Here is a 21,235-nt window from a genome sequence, read left to right on the forward strand (position 1 = left end):
GATCTTATAATAACAAGAAGTCATTTGAAGGGGAAGAGTTTAACCTTAAAAAAAAATGCATGGCCTGTTGTCCTTACTTTCCTCACTTCACCCTGGACCACGAAAAACTCCTCACTGACCACCACTGGTCTAAAAATCGATGCTTGAGAAACACTAGACTAGGTAATTTTCAAGGTTCAAGACTAACACTAGGACTCTAAGTTTAAGTGTGCTGTTGTGTTTCTTTTAAGTGTGCTGTTGTGTTTCTTTTATTCCATGCTATGGTCTAGAGTAGATACTCCGGTGAAGGAAAGGGCTAATACCTAAAATTCTGCAAATCAGAAATATATTTCAATCAGTTTTGAGAACCAGTAACTAGAACAAGCTTCAACTTATTAAGGCAAGCAGCCACTACTACAGACATCCTCTCATCGAGAATAACGAACCTCCTTACAGTTAGAAAAGTGAGGCAAAGGGAAGCAAATTAGCTTGCCAATGACTCTCGGGCTGTAAGTCTCACCAGTCAGAACTCGAACACTCCCATCTGTGGCTCCACTTTTCGGTAATCACTCAAGGAAAAACATTTTACTTAGATTTCAATTATTACTTCCCCTTTCAAAAACGAGGGGTGGTAGTTTAAATTTTAAAATCTTTTTTTTTTTTATATTTTATTTGTTTATTTGACAGAGGTCACAAGTAGGCAGAGAGGCAGGCAGAGAGAGAGAGGGAAAACAGGCTCTCCGCTGAGCAGAGAGCCCGATGCGGGGCTCGATCCCAGGACCCCGAGATCATGACCTGAGCTGAAGGCAGAGGCTTTAACCCACTGAGCCACCCAGGCGCCCCGGTAGTTTAAATTTTAGAAGCTGTACAGGGTAAAAAGTTTTCCCATTTTACTTTTCCAAATATTGTCCTTTTAACACAAACATGGAGATTGGCAGGGTTTTTCCACAACAAAAAGAGTCAAGATGCCTGTTAGTATAGTTAAAACTTAATTGCTTCCAAAAGCTGGTAAAATGACAAATTTAGAATTTTCAAAGAATACTTACAGATTTCCTTTTTCTCTTAAGAAGAACACGTGTACCTTTTGTGATTTCAATCTGCAATAAAAGACAACATTAATGGGTACACTGACACAACAGAAGAACCCCTTCTGAAAACACTCAAGTGCTGTTTCACATTACCCATGCACCTTAGCTCATGATGAGCCAGGTATCCAAGACAAAATCAGAAGTGACTCGAGATGGTCATGTGGTTAGAAGTAATGCTATTAGGATCACAGAAAAGTAACTTAGCCTGACTAAGAAACAGTAGTCAAAACTCTGTGGGAAAATGGTAAGAGGAAAAAATGGGCAGAGGAACTAAATAGACATTTCTCCAAAGCAGACATCCAGATGGCCAACAGGCACATGAAAACGTCAACATGACTCATCATCAGGGAAAGGCAAATCAAAACCACAATGAGATACCACCTCTCACCTGTCAGAATGGCTATCATCAAAAAGACCAGAAATAACAAGCCTTGGTGAGTTTGTGGAGAAAAGGGAAGCTCTGCGCAGTGTTGGTGGGAATGTGAATTGGAGCAGCCATTCTGGAAAATGGTACGGAGGTTGTGTAAAAAATTAAAAATACAATGAGCACATGATCCAGCTATCCCACTTCTGGATATACAGCCAAAGGAAATGAAAACAGGATATCAAAAACAAATCTGCACTGCCATTTTTTTAAAAGATTTTATTTATTTATTTGAGAGAGAGACAGTGAGAGAAAGCATAAGAGGGGAGAAGGTCAAAGGGAGAAGCAGACTCCCCATGGCGCTGGGAGCCCGATGCGGGACTTGATCCCGGGACTCTGGAATCCTGACTGGAGCCGAAGGCAGTCACTGAGCCACCCAGGCACCCCTGCACTGCCATGTTTACTGCAGCATTATTCACAGCAACCAAGATAAGCAAACAGCCTAAGTGTCCACCAATGGATGAACGGGTAAAACAAATGTGGTATGTACACACAATGGTATATATTCAGCCATGAGAAAGAAGGAACACCTGCCATTTGCAAAAACATGGGTGGACCTTGAGGGTAGGCTTTGTGAGATGAGCCAGGCAGAGAAAGACAACTGTGGCACGATGTCATTCATTTGTGGAATCTAAAAAAGCCAAACTCACAGGAACAGAGTAGAATGGTGGTTACCAGAGGCTGGAGGGGGGACCCAGGGAGATGTTGTTAAAGGGTTGTTAGAAGATGAATAAATTCTGGAGATCTGATGTCCAAGCACAGTCATCACAGTCAACAATGCCATGTCATATACTTTCAAAACTGCTAAGGAACTAGACCTTAAATGTTCTCACCACAAAAAAAGAAATGATAATTATGTGATGCAACAGAGGTGTTAGCTAAAGCTAAGGTGGTAATCGTAACAATATATAAATGTATCAAATCAACATGTTGTGCACCTTGCACAATATTATACGTCAATTATAGCTCAATAAAAAAAATGTTAAAGTAAAATGAAAAGAAAATGGCAAGAAGCAGGAGTCATGCTGTTAATAGTTTTATTTGTACCTCTTATTCCACCCCCCAGCCCCAGTCAGGACAAGAGCCATTCAGGGATAAAGTCTGACCACAGGAAACTAGTCAATCTAGCCAAATAGCCTCAACCCCAAGTGCCTGCAGACGCCTAGCGACTTTCCCATCAAAATCCAAAATGATTAATTTCCTTTAAACAGTACAAGATTCTTTCCAAATCAAAACACAGCACTGCTCTAGGCAAAAACCTACAGATGTTTTCATCTTCCCACAGCGAACATACAGATCAGTTTTATGATGCTCTTGAAGCTATACATGCTATGAAGGCTTTGGACTGACCTATTTTGTATAATGCAGGAGAAAACAACTTATCATCTGAACACCCAGAATAGTAAACTAAGGCCCTTCTAAAATTTGACATCGCTTACTTATATTTCAACACTGCGGGGGTGTCCTAGGCACAATTATGATTTTGAAGAAGAAATGAAGTCTTATCTCCATGAGGTAGTACTCAGTACTACTTGCACAAGACTATGAGAAAAACCCTTCAAACACTTTAAAAAAAAAAACTAGACACTCCAATGGAAGTCGCAAACATCCATATGACTAACGACCATACTAACTACTTCGTGTTAACTCAGTTCATTTTCTCTCCTGCTACCATCAGATCAATGAGGGCAAGAATGATTTACACCCAGACCTATCACCAACAGAGCATTCCTTTTGTTTGGTTTCACAGAACTACTTCTTCACTTCAAATGAATATCCACAATCTACTTTTGGAAAGGGTGTTCTGGGGATGGTGTCAGTATATATGTGAACACAGATGGTTTAAGACTACTTATAAACAGAAGTCATGCTACTTAACATTTTCTTATTTTTCTCCCACAGGGCTAACAATTCATATTAACATAAGCAGAGTAAATCTTTGCATATACATACTCAAATAAAGTCTGAAGAGCTCAAGAAGAGAATATTGGAGAAGAAAAACTTCATATTTCTAAATACAAATGGATAGATTTCCCCCACTGATTAATTCAGGTAACTGATAAACAACAAAGACCAACTTTCTACAAAATCATTTAAAGACCTATGGGTGGCAGGGGGGAGATACAAAACTATCCACTAGCTTGCTTAATTTGGAAAATAATTTCATGCATAAGTATTTGTAAAGGGCAGTTTACACTTGGTCGTTGGTACCATGGAAGGAGAAGATGGAGAGGAGAATCAGAAGTGTCAGAGAATTCTCTCAGCTGGATGAGAGCCCCCGTTTCAACCTTCTACTCATTTCCAGTCTCACAGTCCTCCATCAATCAGGCAAGACAAAGAAACTCTCAGAGGTTCTTAAATACAAGAGACAGGGATAAAGTCCTGTCCTGATTTTTTTTCCAGCATCTGTACATTTAACAGATATTTATTTCATCATTTAAAAAACAAAACAAAACAAGCCACCGCGGCCCAGCAGATAGAAGGGAACTAAATCACATTTCCTCACCTTACTTTTTCTACACGATGCAAAAACACTCTGAACGTAACCTCTCTCCCCCTTGCCTCCCCCTACCAGATAGCACGCTGTTCTTAGAGTCATTCTATTAAAATAAATTGAAGACATAATTTCATATGAAAGATCTATGCAGATGACCACCTTGCAGCTTCCACTTACAAATGACTGGGACTAGGAATAGGAATGATCTGGCTGAAATTAGAATGCAAATTTGGAACACACTTTTCACTTTCACATGTATATGCAAGTTTTTGTTAGCACAAGGAAGTTGGAACTCCTTCGCAAGGCAAATTTTTAACAGACTGACGCATATAACATAGTTTGTTTCGATTTAATGATCACCTGATACCATGGAAAAAAGAGAATACAGCATCTAGAGTTTATCATCTTTCAATTAGGAAATGAGGCAGCCCTGAGAAAGTCTTACTCATCAAATACCACGGAGCAAAACAGTGTCCAGGCAGCTAACAGGATGGTGATTAAGGAAAAAGCAACCACAAATACAAGGCAGGGCTGTTCAACTTCAGACAACCCTCATATTTTGAGACAGACTTCAAAACAAATCATTACTATGTTTAGTTTTTGCCCTGTTGCAAGTAAGTTCGTCTGCTAACTAGTATTTGGAAAACATTCTTCTAGAAGTAAAGTCAATACTCAACTTGTGATAACATCTGTTGGAAATGTTTAAAGCACAATCAATCTTCCTCCTGTCATTAACGTCTCAAGGACCAAGCTTGGTACGTTTAAAAGAGGATGTTTCAAAAAGAGTGGGAAATATTAACAAAGTCCTGAGCATTTAGTGTCCAAATCTTAAAGTAAATTCTGGTGAGTCCCTTATAGAACAATCTCCTCAGCAATGGTCTTTCACAGGTCTTGCTTCAGAGAGATGTGCATATGTCATGTATCCACTAATGTTTGAAAACTGCCATAACTATAATACAGTTCAAAGGTTAGCAATATTGAGGGGCGCCTGGGTGGCTCGGTGGGTTAAAGCCTCTGCCTTCGGCTCAGGTCATGATCCCAGGGTCCTGGGATCGAGCCCCACATCTGGCTCTCTGCTCCTCGGAGAGCCTGCTTCCTCCTCTCTCTGTCTGCCTCCCTGCCTACCTGTGATCTGTCTCTCTCTCTGTCAAATGAATAAAATCTTTTTAAAAAAAAAAAGGTTAGCAATATTGAAATCAAGAACAAGGCAAGTACAAAACAGTATGTATGACTCCATGATATACGCATTTCTTTGAGTGGGTACATGTTCATAGAAAATTTAGCAAGATACACACTAAATATTAATGCTAGCTTTTGCTGTGTGGCAGCATCACAGGTGCATTTTGTGTTTTAATTTTTTTGTTTTGTTTTAATGTTTTATATACTTTTGTATTCTTTGTGCTGATTTTAACAGCTTCCAACGTTTCCATAAATATTGTTTATTTTAAAAATGACTTTTAAGGGGTGCCTGGGTGGCTCAGCGGGTTAAATCCTCTGCCTTCGGCTCAGGTCATGATCTCAGGGTCCTGGGATGGAGCCCTGCATCAGGCTCTCTGCTTGGCAGGGAGCCTGCTTCCTCCTCTCTCCCTCGCCCTGCCTCTCTGCCTACTTGTGATCTCTATCTGTCAAATAAATAAATAAAATCTTTAAAAAATGATTTTTAAAAAGTCATAAAGAAGAAGAAAATGACATTTAGAACAGGCCTCTGTAACTATCACAAGCCAATCAAACTACCAAAGGGTACTACTCAGAATCTAAGCTGTAGTAGAATCTTTTCTTTTCCCCTTAAGAATATATAAAGTATTGGCAGTTCAAGAGTCTTAAATGTTTCATAGGCTTGTAGGTCACTTGGTTCATAAAAATTAAAATGTACAAAACAAATATTATAACCTAAATAATAAAACTACCCCAAACTATCATTTAATAGTGTAAAAAATATGGAGATGATTCTAGGCTGTCATAGACTAGAATGCTGGTTCATGGAAAAGTTAGGTAACCTAAAACAAAATGTTTTTTAAAAATATTCATGATATCTCAATAAGCTGTTATTAAAAAACACAAACATTACAAAATATAAAATACAAAGTGAAAGTATCTTTTATATTCAATTCTCCAGAAATAACAGCTTTTAATAGTATGGTGGGTACTCCTCGGGATGTTTTTGTAAACATGGTCTAATAAACATGTGTGTACACATGCACACACACACACGTACAACTTTTTTTTAAGATTTTATTTATTTTTTTGACAGAGAGAGAGAGAGCGAGATCACAAATAGGCAGAGAGGCAGGCAGAGAGGAGGGGGAAGCAGGCTCCCTGCTGAGCAGAGAGTCCGATGTGGGACTCGATCATGACCTGAGCCAAAGGCAGCAGCTTAACCCACTGAGACACCCAGGTGCCCCACACGCACAATTTTTAAGCAAAAAGTGAATCATACTATCTGCACAGGTTTGCAACTTTCTTTTTTAAAAATATGACTCTCTTACATGGCTTTTCATGCCAAAATACATAGATCTACGTACTTCTAAACAGTTAGGGATGGCTGGGTGGATCACTGGATTAAGCAGTTAAACATCTGCCTTCGCCTCAGGTTATAATCCAGGGATCCTGGGACTGAGCCTGGCATTGGGAATCTCTGCTCAGTGGGGAGTCAGTTTCTCCCTCTGCCCCTCCCCTCTGCTGGTGCTCTCTCTCTGGCTCTCTCAAATAAATAAATAAAATCTTTAAAAAAAATACTCTTAAACAGGTATATGGTATTCCAGCAAAGAACATCCTTAATGATATATTTATGCCAGTGTGTCTATAGGATATATTTCTAGTTGAATTTCTGGGTCAAAAGGGTATGTGACCATTTTAGGTTCTAGTCTTTTAAAACTGCCCTCCAGATCTAGAAGCAAAGATACTCAGTGGCAGTCATCATACCTATACCCAGATCTTGGGTTTTCAATTACCATTCTCCAGTAAAAGGAACCAGGGCCCTTTAGAGAAGTAGTTGATTCCAGAGCCAAGGCAGGAAAAATGCCAGCTGAACCCAGTATCTTCTGGTGCCAGAAAGTAAGGAAGTGCTTAAAAAAAAAGATGGGGATGTGCCAAAGGGACACAGGGGCCAACCCAAAAGAGCTCTCAGTGGTCAAAGCTGGAACAATGTGAACAACAATATAAATGATAGTATTAGATTATATCCAAAAGAATAAAGTAAATATCCATGAGTCCACATAAATACAAATAAATGACTGACCAAATAAGTAAGTACAAGAGGGAGAAGGGACAAAACTTCCTTATACAAAAGTTCTAATTAATAAATGTGGAAGGAATAAAGGAAATAGAAAATCTCCATTCAAACACTACAGTAAAGTCCTGGGTGGCTCAGTCAGTTAAGCGTCTGCCTGCAGCTCAGGTCATGATCCCAGGGTCCTGGGATCAAGCCCCACCTCAGGCTCCCTGCTCAGCGGGGAGTCTGCTTCTCCCTCTGCCCCTCCCCCCGCTCATGCTCTCTCTCTCTTTCTCAAGTAAATAAAATATTTTAAAAAAGCACTACACTACTAATTGGCTGCACACAAAATCCACTGATGGATGCTAACACTGGTGGGTGGAAGTTTAAAGTTGAAACTGGATATACACATGGTCTCGAAATACCACCTCCAAATATATATTAATACAATATAATAAAGTATTTATAATACCTATTAACTACAAAGAGAAAAATGATAACTTTACTGTGGAGAAACGCAATTGACAGCACTGTAACCAGGTGATCAAGATTACCATCCCCAGTAACAGGGCACATGAACATCACATACCCCTGACAGGATATACCGAGAAGAACACAACACAGCTTTTCTATAGGTGTTCTTACCCATCATCTCGAGCTACCAAGAAAGAACATCAGGTAAACCCAAATTAGGGGCATTCAACAAAGTCCTGAATATTCTTCAAAGTTGTTAAGGTCACGAAAGATAAACACTGAGGAGTTGTCATGGAAGAGACTAAGGAGGGGTAGGGAGTCTTAAGTTACAGGAAACCAGTCAAAGCCAAGTACTATGTGATTTCACTCATATGTGGAGTTTCAAAAACAAAACAAGCAAAGGGGGGAAAAAGAGAAACAGAAAGACCAACCAAGAAACAGACTTCTAACTCTAGAGAATAAACTGATGGTTACCAGAGGGGAGGTGGGTGGGGCACTGGGTGAAACAAGTGATGGGGATTAAGGAGGACACTTAGGATGAACACCATGTGATGAAGGAAGTGTGAAATTATCATATTGTACACCTGGAACTAATATAACACTATGTTAACTGCAATTAAAATAAAAACTTAAAGTTAAAAAAAAAAGGAAGAGAATAAGGAGACATGATAACTAAATGTAATGTGAGAGCCTAGATTAGATCCTGGAACAGAAAAAAAGATGTTAGTAGACACACTGATTAAGGGTGGTAATCCGAACACAGAGGAAAGTCTTGGGGGATTGGGGGCAACTAGCAGCCAAAATGAAGGTGAAGATGCTCAGCCAGAACCCGGACATCTATGTCCGCGAAACCAAGCTGGACTTACAAAGAGTTCCAAGAAACTACAATCCTACCTTACATCCTTTTGAGGTCCCACGAGAATATGTAAGAGCTTTAAATGCTACCAAACTGGAACGGGTATTTGCAAAACCATTCCTTGCTTCTCTGGATGGTCACGGAGATGGAGTCAATTGCTTGGCAAAGCATCCAAAGAGCCTGGCTACTGTCCTTTCTGGGGCATGTGATGGAGAGGTTAGAATCTGGAACTTGACTAAACGGAAATGTATCTGTACAATACAAGCCCATGAAGGTTTTGTACGAGGAATATGCACTTGCTTTTGTGGGACTTCTTTTTTTACTGTTGGCGATGACAAAACTGTGAAGCAATGGAAGATGGACGGACCAGGCTATGGAGAAGAGGAAGAACCATTACATACAATATTAGGAAAGACAGTGTACACAGGAATTGATCATCACTGGAAAGAAGCTGTTTTTGCCACATGTGGACAGCAAGTAGACATTTGGGATGAACAAAGAACAAGCCCTATCTGTTCAATGACCTGGGGATTCGACAGTATAAGTAGTGTTAAATTTAACCCAATTGAGACATTTCTCTTGGGAAGTTGTGCTTCTGACAGGAATATAGTACTATATGATATGAGGCAAGCTACTCCACTGAAAAAGGTCCTCTTAGATATGAGAACATATACAATTTGTTGGAACCCTATGGAAGCTTTCATTTTTACTGCAGCAAATGAAGATTACAACTTGTATATGTTTGATAAGCGTGCACTGGACACTCCTGTAATGGTACATATGGATCACGTGTCTGAGGTGCTTGATGTGGATTATTCTCCCACTGGGAAAGAGTTTGTTTCTGCTAATTTTGATAAATCTATTCGTATCTTTCCTGTGGACAAAAGTAGAAGGAGGGAAGTCTATCACACAAAGAGAATGCAGCATGTTATTTGTGTAAAATGGACTTCTGACAGCAAATATATTATGTGTGGATCTGATGAACATTCGTCTGTGGAAAGCTAATGCTTCTGAAAAATTGGGTGTGCTTACATCACGAGAAAAAGCAGCCAAAGATTATAACCAGAAGTTGAAGGAGAAATTTCAACATCATCTTCATATAAAACGTCATCGACATCTACCAAAATCTATCTACAGCCAGATCCAGGAACAGCGGATCATGAAGGAAGCTTGCCAACAAAAGGAGGGGAATCGTCTCAAACATAGCAAGCCTGGATCTGTGGCAATTGTGTCAGAGAAGAAGAAACACATAGTGGCAGTTGTGAAATAATACTTGGTATTCCTACCAGTCCTGATGTATAATTATTTATTATATTTTGATGTGCAGACTGTGCAAATAAAGTACTGGCTCTAGAATAATGACAAACAGCTCAGTTACATGTGTAGAACACTACCCTGAAAAACTGTCCTGACAGATGGCCTGGTTGATAAGGCTATCCAACATTTTATCCTTGATCTGCTTGCTTATTTCATTGAAGAATACAGTATTGCAAACTAACATGTTTATTACTGCTAGAAATTACAGATACACTTTGATCAATTATTGTAAATATACTGTACATTTGAATTTACATTTATGACCAAACATCTCTTTTGTTACCTTTAGTATTACTTTAGGTAATTATTGCAATGATTCTTCCGGTGATTACATACAATGTGTGGAAGAATTATGTCAGAACTTCTTTTAATTCATTTAATTTTCTGTGCTTTATTTGTATTTGGCTCTTTGAGACTTTAAAGATAATCAGGTTGCATTTATATAACTTTTATAAATAATCATTATAATTTATGGTCACGTTAAGATAATAAAACAATCCTTTTCTCAGCGTTGTAACATTGAAAAAAAAAGAAACACTGATTAAATCTGAATAAAGTCTGTAGTTTAGTTAATAATATTATATCAATATTAATTTCTTAGTTTTAATTAATTATACTATAATTATGTAAAATAGTAACACTAGGGGGAGCTAGGTGAAGGGCCCATGGACATGATGTACTATCCTTGCAACTCCTTTGTAAAAGTCTAAAATTTATTCCCATCCCCCCCAAATTTTAATGACCTCTAAAAGAGAAGATACCATTTCACATTCCCACCAAAATTAACATGCCCATCTCAGGGCGCCTGGATGGCTCAGTCTGTTGAGTGATTTCAACTCAGGTCATGATCTCAGGTCCACATCTCCATATCCCCTCCAACAATGAAGTGAATTCTATTCAACAGGTACGAAAAACACTTTTATATTTTTCAATGAATATATTAAAATGTTTCACTATATCTAAATTTCTTTTTCCTTTTTAAGGATTTTATGTATTTATTTAACACAGAGAGAGACACAGCGAGAGAGGGACTACAAGCAGGGGGAGTGGGGGAGGAAGAAGCAGGCTTCCCACTGAGCAGGGAGCCCGATTCCGGGCTCGATCCCAGGACCCTAAGATCATGACCCGAGCCGAAGGCACAGGCTTTAACCCACTGAGCCACCCAGGCGCCCCATGTATCTAAATTTCTTATATGAATGAATATGAATCCAGTAACTTTGCCCATTTTTTCACTTGATTATTCATATTTTCTTGGTGATTCATAAGAGCCCTTTGTATATTAAGGAAATAGGCCCTTTTTCTGACATATTACAGATACTGTTCCTGGTATAGATTTTCTCTTATTTTGGGTGCTTTGGGCCAAATATTGGTTTTTATGTTTTAAGTAACAACATGTACCAGTAGTCTCCTTTGTGGCTTCTGGGTCATCTTCCCTCCTCAAGATTTAAAAACCCCCTCATATTTCCTAGAAGTGTGATTTCCAAGTCAAAGATAGACTGGGTGATGGTGGGAAGTGTGGGAAAGGAAAACTCTTGATATATACCTATAAAATTACTTTCCAGAAAGGCTGCACCTATTTATACTCCCATCAACAGCATTAAATATTTTACTGTAAAATAAATATTTTAATTGAATAAGAAAAATATCTACCTTACCTGTAACCTATCCAAAAGAAATCACTTACCACCTTGGGAAAAAAAAAAAAAAAAGCTGACATTCTCTGAAATTCTTCTGTGTCAAAGATTTTATGCATGCCCTTCTTTGCATCCAGAATTCTGCTCAAAAGCCAGCTTTTCTGGGATATCTTCACTGATACCTTGAGCTAACATGTCTTGTCTTCTTTTGAACTTTTATAGCTCTTCCCTAAAAGCTTGAAACTTGTAATACATTACCCAAATGGGCATCATCTCTGCCTTCCACTCAAGTGACAAGAAGGATTTTGAAGGGAGGGCATTTCAGAAGTTAGTTGTATTATTTATAAATTTATCTTAATCACTTATCTGAACAGTAAGCTCATTTGGGAAAAGGACTGCACCCTATTATCTCTGTATCCCACATGGGCTTGGAAATAGCATCAAATATTTGTTGGAATGGATAAGAGAAATAATCTAACACTTGTCAGAGAATACAGCTGGTTGAAGTCATTATTTTTCTTTCACAATTAACATCAGCCTTCATTTTATCTGTGACCGTTTTTTAATTCATTGAAAAATAAGTTGAACCATAGTTGACAAAGTGTTATATGAGTTTCAAGTGTGCAACATAATAGTTTGACAATTCTATATTATTTTTAGTATATAAAAATATATACTGTTAATATATATATTGATGGTATATAAAATATATATAATACGACACATGATATATATTATATTAATAGTATCTAAAAATATACTATTTTTAAACTAGACTTTCTGTTTACATTATCATCTTTGGCAGCTATTTGGGGAAAACATTTACACCAAAAAATTACGATTATATTTTAGAATGGTGATAATCAATGTTAGCCAAACAGAAAGTCCTTTGTTCTACTCATAACTCAAAGATGATTCTTTAAGTATTTTTTTTAAGATTTTATTTATTTGAGAGAGAGAGAACATGAGAGAAGAGAGGTCAGAGAGAGAAGCAGACTCCCCACCGAGCAGGGAGCCCGATGCAGGACTCGATCCCGGAACTCTAGGATCAGGACCTGAGCTGAAGGCAGTTGCTCAACCAACTGAGCCACTTAGCGCCCACTCCAAGATTATTCTTGTCACTACTGGAAGAACATATCACTTGCATATCCATGACAACAATGAATATTTCCTCGCATAGTTAAATCTGCAGTATTCTGAGGTAGTTTCTTTGTTTTGCTTTCTCAGTTTTGAAGCAATGCTTATGTATGCTATGCTACACCCAAGCCTGAAGACAAATCTAGTTGCAGTTCCAACAGAAATACTCCCAACTTTAGTATTAGGTTACCACCCATTTTGTTATATAAATGCTTCCCTTATAATTAGTATCTTTACACACACACACACACACACACACACACATTTAGTTTTACCACTAGTATGGTAAAATATACATTTATACACACTATACACACATACATATATAAATTGTGCGTATAAAAATAACAAGTACCTAACCTACAATGTAAGTACTATGCTTCACCTGGGACAGGAAAATAAACTAGACGTATATAAAAGTTGTACACTTTCAGAGCTAAAATGGGCTTTAAGATGGGAGTAGTGAACTAGTCTCCGAAAAGAAATTCTTCTCCCTCTCTCCCCTCCCAATGACACCAGGAACGAAAATAGGGTCTACTTTCTAGAACATTAGGAAAACATCTTATCTGCTTCTTTATGAGAAACAAACTGAGGGTTTGGCGGGGGGGGAGTTGGGTGAGCCTGGTGGTGGGTAATAGGGAGGGCACGTATTGCATGGAGCACTGGCTGTGGTGCATAAACAATGAATCTTGGAACACTGAAAAAATGATAGAATTAAATTTTAAAAAAGAATTAAGAATTTCTTTGTAATCAGTATTGATTAGTTTTACTCTTAAGATGAATATAAAAATACCAGAAAACAGGGGTGCCTGGCTGACTCAGTGGGAGGAGTGTGTGACTCTTGATCTCAGGGTCATGAGTCAAGCTCCACACCGGGTGTAGAGATTACTAAAAAAAATAAATAATTTTTAAACAACAGAATATTAGAAAACAGCAAAAAAAAGTGCACTGTCCCTATCCCTTCTGTTTCGTAGGATTAAACTAAGAACAGCATCAAGAGGGAAAATTCTCTTTAAAAATTCTTGATGTATCATCACATTTAAACAAGAATTTTCTAAGTCACAAACATCAATAAATCCTACTTGTAAGGTCTGCCTAAGGTATAGCTTTGCCATTATGAAACAACCACTGGGGGGAAGACGGTTTTAGTAGATGAAAATTGCTGTCACACTGGTAATTCCTGACTTGGGACCAACAATTTCATGACACCGATTTTTAAACATTTTGGCCAAATAGATTACATCATACCAAACACCGGACTTACTAAATCCCTTTCTTCCAAGTTTACTCAAGAAATGTCTTGATAGGGGCACGTGGGTGGCTCAGTGGGTTAAAGCCTCTGCTTTCAGCTCAGGTCATGATCCCAGGGTCCTGGGATCGAGCCCCACGACGGGCTCTCTGCTCCGTGGAGAGCCTGCTTCCTCCTTCCTCTCTCTGCCTGCCTCTCTGCCTAGTTGTGATTTCTCTCTGTCGAATAAATTTTAAAAAAAAAAGAAATGTCTTGATACATGGATGGTTCTGAATTTATAAGGCTTCCATTCAAATACTAAGGATCTGAACAATACTTGGAGTGCTTGTTGCTTTAAGAAAGTACTCCTGTGTGATCACCAAAACTTCCCAAAATCCATGTGATTTTGGCCAGAGGTTACATTTTGTTTTTAAAGACAACAAGATCATGGTTCTTAATAAATGCCCAGAAAGGTCTAAGAAATGATAAGCACTCATGGAGCAATAATTTTAGGAGGAAAAAAACTAGAACTTACCCCTCAAGTTGGGATTGATAAACTGCTTGAGAGAGGAAAAATGTATTTTTAGGAGCACAGACTCTTGGAAGCTAAAACATGGCCTGTTTCGATGGTTCTCGAAGTATCCTGGGCTACCAGTTCCTTGTAGGACTGCTGTTAATATTACATTCCCACCTTCAGTTACCAGGAATAATTTTTTTTTTACTAGAACAGAAATGCGTGGAAGTTCCATCAAAAGGAGTGCCAATTAAGAATCAAGAAATCACTCAGTGCTGCCAAATATACACAAAAAGGCACTTTATATACTGTTGACAGAAGTGTAAACTGGTACAAGCCTCATAGGAAGCAATTTGGCGATATGCATCAAGAGTTCTTATATCATAACTCCCCACCTAATAATTTCATTTTCTACTTCTAGAAATATCCTAAGGAACTAATCAGAGATACACACACACACACACACACACACACACACACACACACACACAGAGATAAGAGTCATCACTGCTATAAAGAGAACGGAAAACCTAGAACAAATTTCACATGCCCAAATGGAGATTGGTGAAATAATGATGCATCCATATGATCACATGCTACACAGTCATCAAATGCAACACTGCCAAAGAATATTCAAGGATACAGGAAAATGTTCAAGATACGCACAGCTTAAATGGCTTGAGAGGTGACTTAAAGAACAACAGCAACTTCCTCAGATATAGGCAGGCTACAAGTTAAAATGTTAACCCCAAGGTTGGAGAATTATCAGGGATTTTTAATTTTATCCTTACATTTTTCCTACACTTCCTGAAACTCCTGCAGTGACCATATTAGTTTCATCATTTAATAAATCAGTTGGAAATAGAGCATCAGTCTTTCAGTTCATTCTAGTATTTGTGTATGTTGGTAGGTGACAATGAATACGGCCCCTAAGGCACTTGACACCACTCAAGTGACAGAGGGACGCTGTAAAAGGAGCCAAAAGTCAACTTCAACTGCACTACACAAAGATTAGACACTTCTGTTTCTTTTTTTTAAGATTTTATTTATTTGACAGAGAGAGGTCACAAGTAGGCAGAGGGGCAGGTAGAGTGTGTGTTTGCGGGGAGGGGAAGCAGGCTCCCTGCTGAGCAGAGAGCCCAATGCGGGGCTCCATCCCAGGATGCCAAGATCATGACCTGAGCCGAAGACAGAGGTTTAACTCACTGAGCCACCCAGGCACCTGACACTTCTGTTTCTAAACTAGTCTCAAAGTAAAAGAAACTTTGTTTGCTCATGCAATATAATCTATGAAGCGGGGCACCTGGGTGGCTCAGTGGGTGAAGCGTCTGCCTTCGGCTCAGGTCACGATCCCAGGGTCCTGGGATCAAGCCCCACATCAGACTCTCTGCTCAGTGGGGAGCCTGCTTCTCTCTCTCCCTCTGCTGCTCCCTCTCTCTCTCTGACAAATTAATAAAGAAAATATTTTTAAAAATCTATGATGCAAAATAAACTAAAGTTTCTTTTTTCTTGCTATAATTACAACGTTAAAGTTTTCCTAAAAAGTTAACTGTCCTTGTGGTTCCCTATGCCAAAACACAACTAAGAAAAATTGACTACTACTGCTAAGTGAATAGAGGATATCAAGAAGCCAGATAATCGTGAGGGGCTCCACACAGACTGAAATACAAATAAATTCTTTTTTTTTTTTTTTTTTTTTTTTTTTTTAAAGATTTATTTATTTGACAGATAGAGATTACAAGTAGGCAGAGAGGCAGGCAGAGAGAGAGAGGAGGAAGCAGGCTCCCAGCCAAGCAGAGAGCCCGACGCGGGGCTCGATCCCAGGACCCTGGGATCATGACCTGAGCTGAAGGCAGAGGCTTTAACCCGCTGAGCCACCCAGGCGCCCCTACAAATAAATTCTTGAAGGCCCAGAGTTCCACTCATTTATTCTATTACAACAAACAGGAACTCAAATGTCAGATGATATCTGCATAAGATTTAATAGGCACCTCATACTTGCCAACTCTTCTGCCTCACAAGGAAAAGATTTTTCATTTGACCAGAATCAGTACCCTAGGAGTAATCAAGACCTTCCCTCAGAAAAAGTATCAAAAGCAAAAGGCACCTGATGTGTATCATTTCTTTGTCTTCCACTTGGGTGGTAAGAAGGATTTTGAAGGGAGGGGATTTCAGAAGTTAATTCTCCATCAATATCCACTTGTTTACAATCTCAACTCTGGGACCAACTACTCCGAACTTGGAAGTATATCATCTTACTCAAGACTGTCTAGCTTCAGACATTCTAATCCACTGTGATATCACATTACAAATGTATACTAGCTTCAAAAAGGAGTAGGCAGGAAAGGCTGAATCATTTCTTTCCCTCAAAGTTTTCACTTCAAAATGTTTCGGGTAACAGTAAAATATCGTTAAGTAATCTTACTTCCTGTAAGGCCCCAGACTGCTATGAGCATGTCCTGTAATAACCTCGACAGGGCCCAGCAGCACAGAGTTCACGACACTAAAAATTATCCAAAGACCACAGCCGATTGATATATATAGAATTCCACCACAACATACAATAATACATCTATTTGAAAATTAATGTTTTACTCCAAAGTCAAGGGAAGTCGATCTGTGGGTGCTGGTTAATTCAACTGGGTTGAGCCAGTGAGTCTGAAGCTAATCTCACAAATTTGATCCCAGTATGAACTGGTTAAAATGATGGTGATCACACTTACCAGTTTGCCAAAGTCTGTCCCCTGGTTTACCTGTTGGTCCAGTGTAATTATTGTCAGAGTCCCCACCCTTTTTTTTTTTGCAAAACCTTCATGATGACTCTAGTGATAACCCTCTGTCCCACAAAGGAACAAGGCAAGAACGTATGACTACATCAGCAAAGCCAACATTCACTCTAGACAGAAATACTAACTTTTTTTTTTTTTAAAGATTTTATTTATTTATTTGACAGAGAGAGAGATCACAAGTAGGCAGAGAGGCAGGCAGAGAGAAAGGAGGAAGCAGGCTCCCTGCGGAGCAGAGAGCCCAACGCGGGGCTCGATCCCAGGACCCTGAGATCATGACCTGAGCCGAAGGCAGACGCTTAATCCACTGAGCCACCCAGGCGCCCCAGAAATACTAACTCTTAATTGAATCCACTGTCATATGCAAATGGGCAAGTAAATGAAAGTAGAAGCCTTGTGCTATTAAACATACAAACACATACACACACACAATTCTTCATTCCACCTGTTTCAACAATGCAAAATTATGACAACCTTAGTTTACATACAACTGAATCTTTATAATCCAACTTCTAAAATCTAGATTAAAACCTTAATTGAGGGGCATTTGGGTGGCTCAGTAGGTTAAGCCTCCGACTCTTGGTTTCGGTTCCTGTCATGATCTCCTGTGTAGTGACATGGAGCCCAGGGTTGGGCTCCGTGCTCAGCAGGGAGTCTGCTTAAAATTCCTTCCTTCTACCCCTTCCCCTACTGGAGCAACTCTCTCTCTCTAAAATAAATAAAACCTTAAAAAAACCTTAATTGATAAATTCAAACTGAAGTCAATTCCTCAATTTACAAAATACATACATGTATTTGTAAGTACATAAAAAGATAAATCCACTATAAGAAAATATCTCCATTTATAGGTCCTCAATTTATACAACTTTTAAAGACGGTCATCCTATTTAAGAAGTTGTATTTACCCAGTGTACCTAGGTGGCTCTGTTGATTAAGTGAACAACTCTTGGTTTCAGTTCAGGTCATGATCCCAGGGTCATGATACAATCCAGCGCCAGACTCCATGCTCAGTGTGGAGTCTCCTTAAGATTCTCTTCTTCCTCTACCTCTGCCCCTCCCCCTGCTTACATGCACATACGCTCTCTAAATAAATAAATAAATAAACAAATAAATGTATTTTTTTTGAAAAGTTCTGTTTACCCTTTAACTAACTGAAAGGTCAGAGAGGAAGATATTGCCAAATTAACTTTAGCAATCAGGCAAAAATTCCAGCCTTTGCAGGAAATACGTGTTACTTATCTTTATCACACACACACACACACAAAACCCACAAACTGAAACTTCCCATCTATAATTTTCTGGAAAATATGGGTTAGCAACCTTAGAGTTGCATATCAAATGAAGTATCTGATGTCCAATCAATGACGAAATACCAGAGCAAACCAGAGAGTTTCTGGGCTACCCCAGATGCTGTAAGCTTAAGGAACTTTGCACATATTTATAAACTCTAGCTTTTGGAATAGTCTGTGTCTAGTACAGCCTAACATTGTTTACTAAGAAAAACTGTATTTAATTTGGCCAGTCCTAAGAAAAGACCACAGATTTAACAGGATAAGGTCTTATGCTTCATCGAGAGCTAAAGAACCAGACAATGAAGCTCCAGTCTAACCCAGTGCCCTGCTGAGAGACCGTCTACCACAGTAGTTAGGAGCCAAAACGCTGGAGCCAGATGGCCTTGGTCCAGCTCTTGGCTGTGCCCCTTACTAGCGTTGGGTGACCTCCCGCAGGCTATTTAACCTCTTTACTTCATTTGCCACAGCTCTAAAATGGAGGGAATATTATTACTCCCTGTTGAGAGGACTTTTGTGAGGCTTAAATCGAGCTGATCTCAGGGCTCTAGCCATTATAAACTTTTTTTAGTTTCTCAAAAGCACCAAGCTTAATTTCCCACCTCTGAGTCTACCACATGCTTTTTCTTCTGCCAAGAACATTCTCTTCTCCCTTTCCCTGGCTTCCTTTACGTCTTAGTTAAAATGGCACTTCGAAAGAGCCTTCCTTGACCTCGCCATGTTATGTCAGGCGCCTCTGCTTTTTGCTCTGTGGGCACCCATACAGCAAGGCACTTCAACTTGTTCAGGCTGCTGTTCCCTTGCCGGACTGGCTAGCTCGTTACTGGCAGAGGCCATGTCTGTCTTGACTCCTACTATAATCCCCAGAACTTGCACAGTACAGGAACACTGTAGGTGCTTACCAAACAGCTTTTGAACAAACAAGGAATGAATTAAACCAGTCATACTAAGCAGAAAGGAAACCAAAAAGTCATTTCCAAGTTAAATCTTTCACTCTGAGGTAGACATGCATGCCTCTTCCAATCTGAGCTATATAAAAGGGCTTCCCCCTCCCATAACTGAGAAGCTGAAAATTAAACGTGACGAGTGTCATATTCTGACAGGATACAAACTCAATGCCCTTGTGGGGTAGGAATCATGACTTCATAAGTAGAGCAAATAAGAGCCTGTTTGGTGTGTTACTTATTATTTCATGCCTCCTGTTCCAAAGCCTTTATTTAAATAAGGATTATCACAACAAAATTACATGACTAGTGTATCTCCCTGAATATTATCAGCTCCCTGAATATTATCGGCTAAATGAAACCCTTAAGTGCCCGGCAGAGGTTGGGGGAAGAAAAGGAAGGGGAGATCATGAATACGGAAGTGCAAGGAAATGGAAGTATTTGATATGCTGGAGAGGGGGAGAGCAACATCAGCCGCTCCTCCGCAAGGTACCACTGGGTGGCACCAGTGTCCCTGGCTAGCCCATACAGGTGTGGGACCAGGTGAGCAAGCCCGCAGGCTATCTTGCATAGAGCTAGGGTTGAATGTTCAGAAGTCTTTTTTCCTAACACACATGGGCAGATACAATTCACTGCAGCACAAGTTCTTTGCCTATGTCACCAACACAGACATAGGTCTTAAGGATCCTGTTTATCAGCGACACCTGGAAGGGAAGTTTGTCAATATTTTTGCCTGACAAAATGCTGGTGTAGGCTCACCATTCTAAATGCAGAGATACTCAGTAGAGTGAGAAGCCAGGGATTCTCGTGGAATGAGAATGGCAGGAAAAGGAATCAGAATAATCTAGAAAGCTTTTCCAAACGATGAGGATGACCCATACAAAACTGCCAATATAGTCAAAAACTTGTTACGTGCCAGAAAACAGCAATTTCAAATGGTTCAACCTAATACACAGGTATTTGGACTCACTGGCTTAATGAGCCATGGTTACTGAGAAGAGGGTGTCATACTTCTCGGGTTTATGGCAGGGGGAGGGTCAAATCACATGCATAGTTTGGCCTTAGGTCATGAAGAATTAACTAAGCTCAGGAATGGGAATAACAAAATGTCTTAAGGGAAGGAAAACACATCAGATGAGGAAAGACGTAAACACACAAAAATATTATTAAGTGTAAAAAAAAGCAAATTACAAAACAGTACATAAAACACATCTTCTGACTTGCCTTTAAGGGAAACCCAAATAGTTTCTGGGGGTCAGGGAACAGATTTCTATTCCCTATAGACAAAAAAATATGGAAGCATGTGTAATAAAACTATCAGTAGCTGGCTCTGAGTAGGGGGGATTACCCATACTTTGTCTTTTTATCTACATATGTTTTCTAAAATAAACATGTATAACAATTTTGGATCCTGGAACAGAAAAAAAAAAAGACCAGTAGAAAAACTCCAGAAATCCAAATAAATTTTATATTTTTGTTAAGAGTACTATGCTAGGGGCACCTGGGTGGCTCAGTGGGTTAAGCCTCTGCCTTGGGTTCAGGTCATGATCTCAGGGTCCTGCTCAGCGGGGAGCCTGCTTCCTCCTCTCTCTCTGCCTGCCTCTCTGCTTACTCTTGATCTCTCTCTGTCAAATAAATAAATCTTTAAAAAAAAAAGTACTATGCTAATGTTACATAAACATGAAGGGGGAGCTGGGTAATGATATACAGGACCTCTGAACTACCTTTACAAATTTGCTGTAGGTCTAAAATTATTCCAAAATGAAGCATTTATTTTTCAAAATAAGCCATTTATTAAGATCACATTTGAAAAATCTAGAAGAAGGAATCCATTTGGTTAAGGGATCCCTACATATA

The 21,235-nt window shown here is 39.2% G+C and overlaps 2 protein-coding genes across 6 annotated transcripts in view; one reads left to right on the forward strand and one right to left on the reverse strand.

Annotated features, from left to right (window-relative positions):
• Positions 1-21,235, reverse strand: part of ACSL4 (acyl-CoA synthetase long chain family member 4) — an 81,367-nt gene that overhangs the window by 45,791 nt on the left and 14,341 nt on the right. For 3 of the 5 annotated variants that reach the window (XM_045995629.1, XM_045995628.1, XM_045995626.1), the window contains exon 2: positions 1,026-1,076. The exons of the other annotated variants lie outside the window; for them this stretch is intronic. The gene's annotated coding sequence lies outside the window, so the exon portion shown is untranslated. The remainder of the gene's footprint in view (positions 1-1,025; positions 1,077-21,235) is intronic. 5 annotated transcript variants of the gene reach the window in all.
• LOC123935143 (DDB1- and CUL4-associated factor 13-like) lies at positions 8,476-9,849 on the forward strand. The gene is given in 2 exon segments (XM_045995632.1): positions 8,476-9,509; positions 9,511-9,849. Coding segments are annotated over 2 exon segments (1,323 nt in total). The 3' UTR covers positions 9,800-9,849.

Source organism: Meles meles, chromosome X (genome assembly GCF_922984935.1).
Source record: "Meles meles chromosome X, mMelMel3.1 paternal haplotype, whole genome shotgun sequence".
Classification (NCBI taxonomy): Eukaryota; Metazoa; Chordata; class Mammalia; order Carnivora; family Mustelidae; genus Meles; species Meles meles.